The sequence below is a fragment of the Neolamprologus multifasciatus genome, chromosome 11 (genome assembly GCF_963576455.1).
Source record: "Neolamprologus multifasciatus chromosome 11, fNeoMul1.2, whole genome shotgun sequence".
Taxonomy (NCBI): Eukaryota; Metazoa; Chordata; class Actinopteri; order Cichliformes; family Cichlidae; genus Neolamprologus; species Neolamprologus multifasciatus.
Genome location: NC_140449.1, coordinates 27,177,654 through 27,190,290, shown reverse-complemented (window position 1 = coordinate 27,190,290; position 12,637 = coordinate 27,177,654). Strand labels below are relative to the sequence as shown.

General features: G+C 37.5%; 1 protein-coding gene and 1 long non-coding RNA gene across 2 annotated transcripts; both read left to right on the top strand.

Annotated features, from left to right (window-relative positions):
• Positions 1-1,362: 1,362 nt before the first annotated feature.
• On the top strand, positions 1,363-2,782 carry LOC146508669 (uncharacterized). Its single transcript, XR_014877028.1, has 3 exons — positions 1,363-1,451; positions 1,576-1,632; positions 1,906-2,782. It is a non-coding gene; the product is annotated as an uncharacterized LOC146508669 (long non-coding RNA).
• Positions 2,783-2,875: 93 nt separating this feature from the next.
• On the top strand, positions 2,876-6,630 carry LOC146508668 (free fatty acid receptor 2-like). The gene has a single exon (XM_085176626.1). The coding sequence runs from the start codon at positions 4,341-4,343 to the stop codon at positions 5,247-5,249; it is 909 nt and encodes a 302-aa protein (XP_085032752.1). The 5' UTR covers positions 2,876-4,340; the 3' UTR covers positions 5,250-6,630.
• Positions 6,631-12,637: the final 6,007 nt, after the last annotated feature.

Below are 12,637 nucleotides of genomic sequence, written 5' to 3'. Positions count from 1 at the left end.
GCACCAGAGTTGTGGAATAACCTTCCGATTGTGATCCGGGCGTCCGATTCTATCCAATCTTTTAAATCACGGTTAAAAACCTATTTGTTTAATCTCGCTTTTCCTGCTTGTTAATGCTCGTACCTGATTCTTAGACTTACTCTATTTTTCTTTATACATATTTTTTATGGCTTGTGCTTTTACTATGTTTTTACTTGATATGCATTTTATACTACCCCTGTGTATTAGTGGCAATGACCTGTGACTATATTTGATACTTTGTTAAGGCCTTATAATACTCATGTTACTTTTCTGTCTTTTATGTTAAGCACTTTGGTATACCGCTGGTTTTTAAATGTGCTCTATAAATAAAGTTTGTTGTTGCTGTTGTTGTTGTTCTGCAACTGACTGCAACTTGTAGTGACTAAACCCATTTGTAGGCATGTTTTGGTCATGAATGTGCATAATACGATTTTAGAGCTTTGTTGGAGATGTTAGTGTATGCCCAGTGAAAGTGTCTGCATGCATGTAGACAAGCATGAACAATTTAAACTATGTTTTACTCACTTACTGTTGTTAAGCAGTTGTAGGATATTTATATTTATCATATCTCTTTGTCATTCCACTTGTCTTCTCTTTGCCATAAATAATTTTAAGCTTCAAAAACCTTAAAACTTACAGTGGCTAAAATGCATGTAAATAATCTTCATTTCTGCCAGAAACTAATTTTTAGCAGAAAGACATCATGGTTTCCTTAGACTTCCACCACTCTTCATTATAGGGAGTTTTGTCAAAAAGGGCCTTATAAATTGTAAGTTTAGGCCAAGATGATAAATAATTTTCATGTTCACTGAAAGTTATAAACCACACATATCCAAGAGGTTCGCATAAATGTGATGTAGTAATATTTATATTTGGTCTTTTTAGATCGCCCTGTAATCCTACCTGAGACCTCGTGCCACCTTACAGGAGACCTTCTGAGGTGTATCTGTTTGGTTGATGCATCCCCTAATGCTTCTATATACTGGATTATAAATGGAAATTACACCCATTTGTCCTCATTCGCCTCTGCTTTGACAAATAAGAAACATGTAGTCTTTGGGGAAATGAAGATTAAAGTTAAAACCCAGACCAATGTATCGTGCACAGGCAGAAACCAACATGGAAGTGACACCAAACAGATACCTGCAGTCAGTTTGCCAGAATCATGTAAGTAGCACTCAAGACTAACAGTGTGTATATGTTTGTGTATTCAGGCATGAATGGGGTTTACCCAATTTCCTTCGGGGTCAACCTTCAGGATCAATAAAGTTTAATTGAATTGAATTGAATTGAATTGAATTGAATTGAATGTGTGACTGTAAAAAAACGTTTCTTTGTTTTTCAGCCCTTTTGCTGTGGCTCATGCTCCCAGGAATGATTTTCCTCTTTGGATGTGCTGTTCTCATTTACAGAAAATATCCTGTAAAGAGGTTAGTAAACTGTGTTTCTTGTTATTGAGTTTTGTGCTTAAGATGTAAAAGTATTAACACAGATTTCTTTTTAAATACTTGACAAACATATATTTCAAATTTACTAAATTCAAACATCTTTTAGATTACTTTTTGGAGGAGGTCATGTCCAGCAACAACAGATAAACAACATTTTTCAGCGGTGAGGAAAATCATTTCAAATGAAGTAGCTACCTCAGTTTTGATGATGTGTTGTAAAGATATGATAATTAGTATGTAATAAGTAAAGTAGCTTTATTTATCTGAGTAATCTCTTCTGTAAGAGCTCAAATATATATATGAAAGGCAGCAAAAACCTTTTCACAATGATCGGGGGTCAGTTGCTGCAGAATATAACATGGTATGTCTCTAAATGAGCAAAAATATTTAAAGTTTCTGGGTGGCTTTGTAAAATTTTTCTTCTAACTTTTGCTAGCTCACAAAATGAAGACACACAAATACACCTACAGAGACCTGACAGAGACCTGGAGATGGAAAGACTTTCCTGTGTTTATGACAATGATTTCCTGGAAGAAATGCAAAGATCGGCGAGATCTCAACACTACCAAAACAGTGAAACACTTCTCCAAAGCAAAAATGAAACAAAGCCACTTGACAAGGTTTTACCACAGAAAATACTCATTTCAAGTGTAAAGCATATGAAATCACACTACATGTATCAGATTGGAAGTTGATGTAGATCTTGACACATATAATCAAATTGCTCAAATCCGACTGTATAGTTATGTTATGCTATTGTTTTTTTTTAACTATTGTAATTTCTCAAACATCTAAAAGTAGTAAAATTATATATTTTACTTCCCACAAAATTTGTATTGCAACATGAGGGTTTATCTGGAGTAATGACCAGAGGGAATTTGCTGCTGTCTCACACAGTAGGTTCCATTGATTGTTGGAGCAATATAGTCTACTTGCAATGCATATTAGAGTGACATACTTTTGTACTCTCAGTTTTCTCTTAAGCAATTCTGTTAGACTTGTCACTGTTAGACTAGACTTTGCTTTGCCAAAGCATCAGTTATATTTTTGAACATATACATGTCTATCTTTATTTCCTGTTGCAATCTTAACGTGTTAGTGTTCCTAATGCTAACAAACAAGGAAATCAATATTTAAACAACAGAAAACTGAATTGCAAGCAGAAGAATACTTGTTCTTTACTCCACTGCAAAACTGACAAACATCTATAATCATGCCAAGGTGGGAATATATTCAAATAAGGATAATTAAAATAGTGTGAAAAACAATTTCTTACACAATGCCCTCTTCTATGAGAGGTCTAAGTTTGAATATAAAATATATTGAATATATATATATATTATATATATTTGAATATATAAAAGTTTATGATTATAGAACTTCAGACAAAGAGGGGCCAACATCAATTGCAGTTTTGCATTTGAGTTAATATTAACTCACTGGTGGCTGCTATAGCTTTTTGTAGTCCCCTGTGTGTTTGATGGAGCTTGACTATGACTCAGTGTTTCCAGTTTCTCACATTTTATATCAGCTTGTCTTTGAACCCACGAGTTAACCTGTAAGTCTTTCATGAAATACAGCCGGAGTCAGACTATTTGTAGTTTTAATAACAGCATTTTGGAATCTTCTGCTGCTGCGTAAGTAAATTTATTTACCTAATGAAATGAAACATAGCAGAGCCTGCTTGCAGTTAAGAAATTAAGCAATTAAAATCATATCCAAAAGTTATTTTAACCATATTTTTAGAAAACGGAAACGGGATCACAATTACAACTGAGGTTACAACTGCATCTATTGCTCAAACGTCATCATGCTGATCTGAATTCTTTAAAATCAAATGTCTGTGACAGAGAACACAAATTATATGCTGATGATATTGTAGTAATAAGCAAAGATGCTATTCATTCTGTGTCAGTGTTATTAGAGGTTGTTGAAACATTTCAAAGTTATCCAGTTACAAAATCATCTGGTATAAATCAGAAGACATACCAGTATCTTCAGCTTGCTGTCCTATTCAAAAGAATGAACCCACTGTGCAAAGTGATGTCTTTTAAATGTCACTTTTAGACGTACAGTTTTAGTCCAATTGATGGGGTTGTTTTGTAAACCCAAGCAACATCTTTTTCGACGTCTAATGTTGACATTGGTAGGACCGCCGTGTACAGGCTATTTATAGTCCACAACGGCCACATTTGGATTTGTGGACGTCTTGTTAACATTATTTTTACTTGACCTTTTAAGATGAATTTCACCGTTTTTCATATTTCAACACATTTTAATAAATGACAAATTCAACCTGATTGCAAACAAATAAGTTCATTAATTGAAATAAGTACACCAATTAAAAAAAAAAACAGGAAAATGTAAAATGCAAATCAGACATTATTATTAAAAGAAAACCAGAATCATCATAGCACTAACCCCATACTATATAAATTATTTAGTTATTTGCATCCCTGTTGTATGAAATGTGCCTCTAACAAAATAGAAACAACAGAAGATCTTAGCTGCCAAAAAGGCTGTGACGTGTGATGTGTCATTATTTTCAAAAATGGAAAATTTGTCTGGGAAGCCAGAGGAAAATTTATCCAGTATAAAATAATTGTTCGGTATTACCACACTCTTTCTAGACAATGTAAGTTTATTCAAGGATGCTTTGTGAGGGATTTTTAGGACAGAAACAGGTATAAAGAAATGGTATAAAGAAAAAAGCTAAGCTACTTCTTTTTTGGACAACAACATGCTTACACACAAAGTTGTTCCAAGTGTAAAATAGAAAGTAATTTTAAAATGTCATTTGTCTTTCTAACCACAAACATTTCAGTTGATATGTGTTTCTTTTTTTTTTCTAAATGTTGATTTAGGTCAATAATGGTGTCTACAGTGAGGATTGAGATCATTCTCTCAGTTTACATCATTTCATTCCTGATCGGCTTCCCCTGTAATCTCTTGGCTCTCTATGCGTTTAGTACCAAGGTCCGTTCCAAGCCACGTCCAACAGACATCCTGCTGCTTAATTTGACCATCTCCGACCTTCTGTTTTTGCTCATCCTTCCTTTCAAGATGCACGAGGCAGCATCTGGTATGAAGTGGGATCTGCCCAACTTCATGTGCTCCATCACTTCCTTCACATTTTTCTCCACAATCTACACCAGCTCCTTGCTGCTGATGGCAGTCAGTGTGATCCGCTACATAGGAGTAGCATTTCCTATCAGCTATCATCTACTGCAGAAACCTGTGTATACAATTGTTATCAGTGTTGCTGTTTGGCTCATCTCATCAGCACACTGCAGCATTGTTTTCGTCATCCAGCATCACCCATCTCTGGCCAGTAATAACTCCAATGCGTGTTATGAACAGTTTTCAGAGAAGCAGTTGAAGATCCTCCTCCCAGTACGTCTGGAGTTTTTCTTTGTACTCTGCCTCATACCTCTTCTTATTTGTGTTTACTGCTACTTGCGCTGCATCTCGATTCTGTACAGCCGTCCCAGGATATCCCCAATGCAGAAACAGAAGGCCATTGGCATGGCCTCAGGGACTATTGCTGTGTTCCTTATTTGTGTTCTGCCATACAATTTATCTCATTTAGTGGGTTACATCCAGGGACAAAGCCCAGAGTGGAGGTACTACACGTTGCTTCTGAGCTGTTTCAACACCTGTATCGATCCCATCATCTTCTACTTTTCCTCGTCCACCTTTCGCTTCTCAAGTGAAACATTCATTTTTAGGAAGTGGTTCACTTTATTAGGACTGAAAAGGAACAACAGCACCACTAACTAAGAGATGGAAAAATACTTTTTCAAAATTAAATGTACCATTAACACATTAAAGTTTGCTGCTGATGATGATCTAATATTTTTCGAGAGGACTGTATTTTCCTTTTGAAACCATTTTTCCTGTTTTCTGCAAAATTCAAAGACATGTTTGTTGCATATGAAAATTTCAAAACTTTATTTTATTTTTTCATTCAAGTGCAAATATCAAAATGTAAAATGAGCCCTGCAGCCCTGACACAAAACTTCCTCTTTTCTTTATTTTGGACTGGCCACTTTTCTGCATTCATGCAGTCTGCGAGTTATTTAGAAAGAGGTACGTTGTTAATTACAAACCACACACATTAAGTAAGAGGTAATGGCACTTCTAAAAGGCACCTAAATCAGGTTTTACATTTATTTTAGCAAACGATAAGACACATATTTTTTGTCAGTGAAATATGTGGGATTTAAATGATTGGAGTTTTTTCATTTGTTGTGTTTTTTGCTCTATTTTTGAAAGCTTTTTCATATAACAACTGATTTTCTTTATTATTATCAATATATGGTAATTTATTTAACCTTATATAACATGCAAAGCTCATATGTAATATATATCACTGGGATATTAGATGCTGTAACTACAGTTCTCTACTGGTCCTGAACTTTGGACTTTAAATCACATCCAAATATCTGTCAGTGAATTTAAAAGCATTTGAAATGAGTGGAACTGTGTTGTTGTAAGTCTTAATGAAATAGATGCTAACTATGGAACCTTGTTAATATTGTTGAGATTATCCAAGCTGTCATAGTCCTGAGTCATTTTGACCCACTGTTCTTGGTTGTCTTGTGTTTTTGTCATTTATTAGTTCATTATTTATTCTAAGATCCCGAGGTTGTTCTGTTTAGTTTATTGGATGCCCCCTTGTATCTCTGCCCTCTGTATCTCCCTATGTGTCCCTGTTTCACATTGTGGTGTGAGTTCTTGTGCTGTGTTTCCCTTCGTGTTTTATTCTGTTATGTTTTCCGCGTTTCCCCAGCGCGTCATGTCTGTGCTCTCCCTCATGTTCCCTCGCTCCCTCGTCTGCCTCTCCTCCACTCCCACGTCATGTCTCCTGTTTTATTGTGAAGGTCCCACGTTTTCATGTTCATTCTGTTCAGTCCAGCCTCCCCTGCTCCGTACCCCTGTCTCGTTATGGTTATCCGTGTCAGCTGTGTTCCTCGTGTTTTGTCAATTCCTTGTAATCCCTCTGTGTATTTAAGCCAGCATCTCCCTCAGTCCCCTTTCCTCCTTCATGCTGTGTGTTCCCATGTGTGCATCTCTGTAAAGTTTAGCTTATATTTTCCCAGTCTAGTTTAGTTTTGTATCATTTCCTTGAGTCAGCAAATAAAGCTGCATTTTGAGTTCATTCCCGTGTGTTGTGAGTCTTGCATTTTGGGTCCAATCTCCTGCGTGCCACACAGCCATATCATGACACAAGCTCCTTTTAGTCAGGTGCAATTTTTAATTTGAAGTTATGGTGGATCCCAGGAAGTTGATTCTGTTCATCTACACATAGCGTTTTCAGTGGGAGAAATGTTTCGTCACTCATCCAAGTGATTTGTTCAGTCTCGGCTGACTGCAGGTTTCCCCAAACTTATTAACAGTACATTGCACAATGACTGAAACCAGCACTGCTGCATGAACAGTGGGATGGGAGGTCAGTTACCTGGATGATAGAGCATGCATCAAAACAAGTTATGGTGGTCTACAAGATTCCAAAGTTTTACCACAAATACAATAAAAATTTTAACATTTTTGTATTTTTTTCTTCCCTGGAGCTGGATTTTCTCATGTTGAGGAAGAGCTTTCCAGATGTTCAGTGTTATGGTCCCATCTTTGCTTAGGACCTACCATTTTTCTGTGCTTGACCCATTTCATTTCATTTTGTCGTTTCTCCAGTGCGTGCATTTGTGTAATAACTCTGTTTCCCCAAATTGAAGACCGAAAAAAGACTATTTACAGCAGGTGAACAGTATCGGAAAGTCGTTTAATTAAAAAACAGGAAAAAACTGACTTAACGACCTGGTAAATGCATCTGGCTCTTCTGTTGATCCATCTGTTGTTTGCTAAAGACTTATCAGAAATGTAGTCATTGGAAGGGTGTCTAAAATATTTTTTAAGGATGGAAAATAAGAAGAAAAGGATGAGGCAGTGGTGGTCCTAGCTTGTTTGGCGCCCCGGGCGAACACTCCCTCTGGAATTTTGAAAAAACATCGGTGCAAATTATAAGTCTGTATTATAATGTCTGGTGTTTTCATGTTTGTTGTTTTGTTTTTATTTTATTTTATTTTGCGAGTTGGTTATTAGATGCTGCTCCAGCCAGCCAGAGAATACCCTGCCACCCCGCACTCTCCTCCCTGTGCAGCAAGCAGCAGGTACACCTCACAAACAGAGGGCACCCTTACTCCCAGCAAATGGGCGATAGAAAACCAATCGGCGCCAATGCCATTCCCAGTACGCGCTGGCTGATGTCGAGGCAGCATGAGTACAAGCAATTTTTTTTTTTTTTTGCCGATGCCCGTGATACCGCCCCCCACCACGATGCCGCCCCGGGCAACCGCCCGTGTTGCCGTATCAAAAACCGCTAATGGGATGAGGTATACCAAATTACACAACAACTGGGGTGAAAATCAGTGACAATGACTTATGGGGTGACCCATTGCCATCAGGTTTGGTTCACATGTTGCAGAGAACTAAAGAAGTCAGGAGACACTTGTCTCCTAACCTCTTTAGGTCAGAGTCATCGGGCACCTCACTTACTTAGAATATCTTCATTTAGCCTGGAAAAAGAGTGTGTTATCCTAAAAAAAAAAACAGGTCTGTTTTCAGCACTGAGCTAGGCTGACATACTGTAGAGCAGGGGTTGGCAACCCTGGGCACATGTGCCACAGCTGGCACGCGAAGGGTTAACTGATGGCCCGCTGCAGGTGGATGAGGGAAAGCGGAGCCAAGGCGGCCGCCGGTCCGAGTATCAGGTGAACTGAACTGAAATCAAGTGAACTAAGCATTTCACTGCATATCGTACTGTGTATGACTGTGCATGTGACAAATAAAATTTGAATTTGAATTTGAATTTGAACTTCAGGTAAGAAGTTATGACCTGCAGTCTATCTGGGTGTCATGAATCGCTGTGTGCAGGCAGGAGGTGAGGACTCAAAATGCAGGACTCACAACACGGGAATGAACTCAAAACGGCAGTTTATTGTAGATGCAGGAAAAAGATACAACTAATGAAGAACTAACCTAGACTGGGAGAATATAACCAAACGTTCCACAGAGAGGTACACAAAGAATCACACAGCATGACGGACGACGCGACACTGACTCAGAGAAACACAGGGTTTAAATACACTGGGAAGTAACGAGGGGAATGAGACACAGAAGGAGGGCACAGCTGGGAGAAATCAGAACTGACGAGACAAGGAAGCAAAGAGGAACACATTCACACAAGACACAGACCTTCAAAGTAAAACAGGAAGTATAACACAAAGACGCGAACTTGACTAGGGGAGACAGAGCAACTAAGAAACAGAGAACAACAATACTGAGAAAACTAAACAGAATACATGAAAGCCAAACTAAGACACTAGACTATACAATAAACTGGGGCAACAAAGAGAACTAAGATAAAAGTACAAAAACTCAGAGACACTAGAAACTCAAAACACTGGGTCACCGACCCAGGAACGTGACACTGGGTCAGATATAAACCAAGTTTAGGTGGAGTTTATTTTCGTTGTGCTGACTTTTTACCATCAGTTACAATAACTCGTACTGCATACTAGCTAGCATGACGGAGTTTCTATACAGCTGGGTGGGTGCTATGATGTTACTGATAGTGAACTTTATTTTATTCATAAGGTTAGTTAGTAGAGTTGGCAACCGACCCTTAAAAAAAGAATCGTTCCGTATTCAGAGAAAATATAACGCATTTCGTATTGAGCTGAGAAGGACTGCAGTTTGTCCAGTACTTCAAAGAATGAAAAAACACAAAGCTGGAGTTATTCTGCGTCTTTACGCTGTCACCTGCATCTTTTTCTCTCATCCTCTCCCCCTCCCTCTCCTGTTGCTACTTCAATCATGAAACTGATCAGTGATCAGCTAATAAGCTTTTTCTGCTTTGTTTGTTTATCGTCCACTTTGCGCCAGAAAGCAGAAACCAGCGGATGTCGCTTTAAACAACAGCATCACATTTAAGCTTGATCAGCTGTTCTTAGAATGTATTTAATATTAATTTCTAGTATCAGCTGATGTTTGTTGGAGCAACAGCTGTAAAAGCTGCTGGTCATGATATCGATTTGGTTATCTGGTGAGAGGGAAACATGAAGATGAAACCAGGAGATGTCCTTACTGAATCATCAGAGCTGAACAGGTGATGGAGAAACAGGTTTACCTTTTAGGTGACATGAATGAGTTGAAGGGAAGTTATGAACTGTTTCTGAGAGACAAATAACACCAGGATCCTTTTCTAAGTAGCTGACAGCTGGTAACTGTGCAGGGGCGGGTCTAGCAAAGTTTTGCCAGGGGGCCAGGTAGGGCATTAACAGGGAAAGGGGGGTACAAAGAAATACTTTTCTTTCTTATTCTCATTTAAAATGTCTCGCTTTTAACAAATAATTATCTGAATCTTACAACCAAAGTGGTCATCAGACATAAAATGTTTAGAAATCATACATAAATACTAACAAGATAGTGTACATTACTGTAACAACAGTGTTTGTTTTCATTCAAAGGCTTTATGGCTTTTCCTATAATACCTGGTGGGCCGGTCTCTAGTCAAAATGCCCGGGCCCATTTTTTGTTCCAGTCCAGCCCTGGGCACGACACGCAGTGAATTAATCTGAGAAGGTGCATTTAAAAATAAATTGCCGGGCCAGCGGTGCACATCGCAAATTAGCTCGCATAGACACATTAGTTGTGCCGCTTCTTAATGACGGTATTTTAGCTAACAACTACCAGATTCAATTTGTAATTGGATAAAAATAACTTTAGCCTACCAGTGAGAGGGACATTGCTAGCTTGCACTTTTTTCAAGTGCTGTTGAAATTTCCAACACTTCAACTGCTTCAGGAGCTTTCCACTCAGCGCAACATCAGCACCACGGGAATGCATCCGTAGACTCGAGACAGAATTCACAATGGGTTTTCGGGACTTTCAGGTGTATGGACCAATGTTTTCTTTTCTGATCAAACCAGAAAGCTTCAATCAGCAGCTGGATTTGTCTCGCATTAACTGGCTGAGTTAATGCCAGAGGAGACCATAAATAGCATTTGCATTTTCTGTTGTACAGTTCAATTGCTGTTATGGAGTTCTTGTTATGGATAAAAAGTGTCCTTTTTTTTTTCGTTTCAAAATAGCTTTGATAACTAAGCTGCCAACATCTGCGAACAAATATAATTCTGTAAAGTTGTTCTATATAGTGTGTTATTATAGAGTGTTATTAAATTTATTGCTAATGCAATCATATGGCACATTGACTTCTGAGGGAATTTTAGATGGCACTCGTCATCAGAAAGGTTGCCGACCCCTGCTTTAGTCAATATACTTCATTTGGTCTTACAATTTCCATTTTATACTGGTGTGAATAAAGTTCTTTAGGAAAATGTTATTTTATGACTTTGACTGCTGATCAGTCCCAAACAAATGAGGCAGGCAGCTCTCAGAACCAGCTACAGAATTTCAATAGTAAATAGGATCTGCTATATTTAGTTTTACAAGGTAAATGTGTGTACTTACCAACCAAAAAAAAAAATTCTGTCTGTATCTTTCATCAAAGACTTTCATATTGTAACTTGTGAGTTCAAAGGTGAACTGATATAAAATGTCACACACAAGTCACATTTGACAAACCTCTTTACTCATCCTATAGTAGCCATCAGTAGGTAAATCATGACTAAAATGCACATTTTTCATCATGCTGTCTTTGGTATGCTAGTAAAGGACTTCTTCCCGCTGTGTCTGCTGGAATAACTTTTGAACTTGATAATCAGGTATGGATTTAATCATGCCATGTGCCTGCTTGTAGTCAAAGTTACACTGTACACTGTGTTAAAGTCCAAGACACCAAACCATCACTCAAACTCAGTTGCAATTTACAATGGATTTAATAATTATCTGACAGATTTAATTGGCAGTTAGTGTTGGTTTTCTCCTGTTTTATCTTCAGACTGTCTATGTAACTAATTAAATACATTTGATGGAACAAAAGGCATCCCATAACCGTTTATTTTTAACACATTGAATGCTTTACCATATCCTTGCTCTTCTGTTTTGATTTGCAAAATTAAAATGTAAAACAACCCCTGCAGCCTTCTTAAACTTCTTTAACTCTAAACTCATCGATTCTTCTACTTATCTATAAAAAGGGATGCCCCGATTGACCAAAAACCACCCATTTTTGTACACACATCAAATTTGAGGCAATGGCACTGCAACCTACTCTAGTTATCAGGTTTAGATTTTATTTGAGCAATTTGATAAGCTTCGTTTTTAGTGAATGGCATTTGTGGGTTTTAAGAATTAGTAGAGTTCTTTATTTGTTTGTTTTTTGATGAAAATCTTAAAACTGTCACTGAAGCTTCACCTTCCACTGAATTAAAGCTAAATGTTTTGACTTTGTGGTTGTTTAATATGTTAAATATTTCTCTTTGTTGAATGTGTTAAATATATTTTTTAACAACATAAAAGAATATTCTCTTATGTGTCTGTAAGAAACTGTGGGGCTTGTTTTCTGCTTTGGCTTCACTCTTTTCAGTCTAAGAAGTTGCTGATTTCATTAGACTGTGAACACAGTTTGTAGTATTTGTTCTCTCTGCTGATGGATAATTGCGACAGACAAGCACCATCATCACCGCACTGTTGAAATTTTGCAGTTTCCAGATACTTTGGTGTTGTAATATCTGATGTCATAGTGTTCTGTGGAAGAGCTTATTGCATTTATAATGAGGTTGTCCTTAATCGTGATGCTTGCATGATCTGATATGTGGTGTTTTACTGTTGCTTAAGAATAAAGCACAGAGCAGAGCAGCTTTTGAGGCACCTTTCTTAAATTTGAATAATTTTTTGACTTCAGAGATGAGTGCGACAAATGAAGTCTAGATCATCATCTGCATCAAAATTAGGCTGAACATTACTCACAACAACATCTGCATCATCCACACTAGCACTACTCACTTTCAACAATAACTCTTTCATCAAGGTCGTCATCAGGATCATTTGCATCAGCATCATGATCATTATTTACAACATAATCTGTATCTTTATGTGTATTAGGTCCAACATCAGCATTAATCAGACTCCTTTCTATATACTGCCACCCCTCTTGTAAAGGGGGTATAATTGATGCTTTATATTAGTATTGTATTTTGTATCAT

What these genes read in the sequence shown, in the direction of transcription:
- LOC146508668 (XM_085176626.1), top strand. Translation starts at nt 4,341, where the DNA reads ATGGTGTCTACAGTGAGGATTGAGATCATTCTCTCAGTTTACATCATT.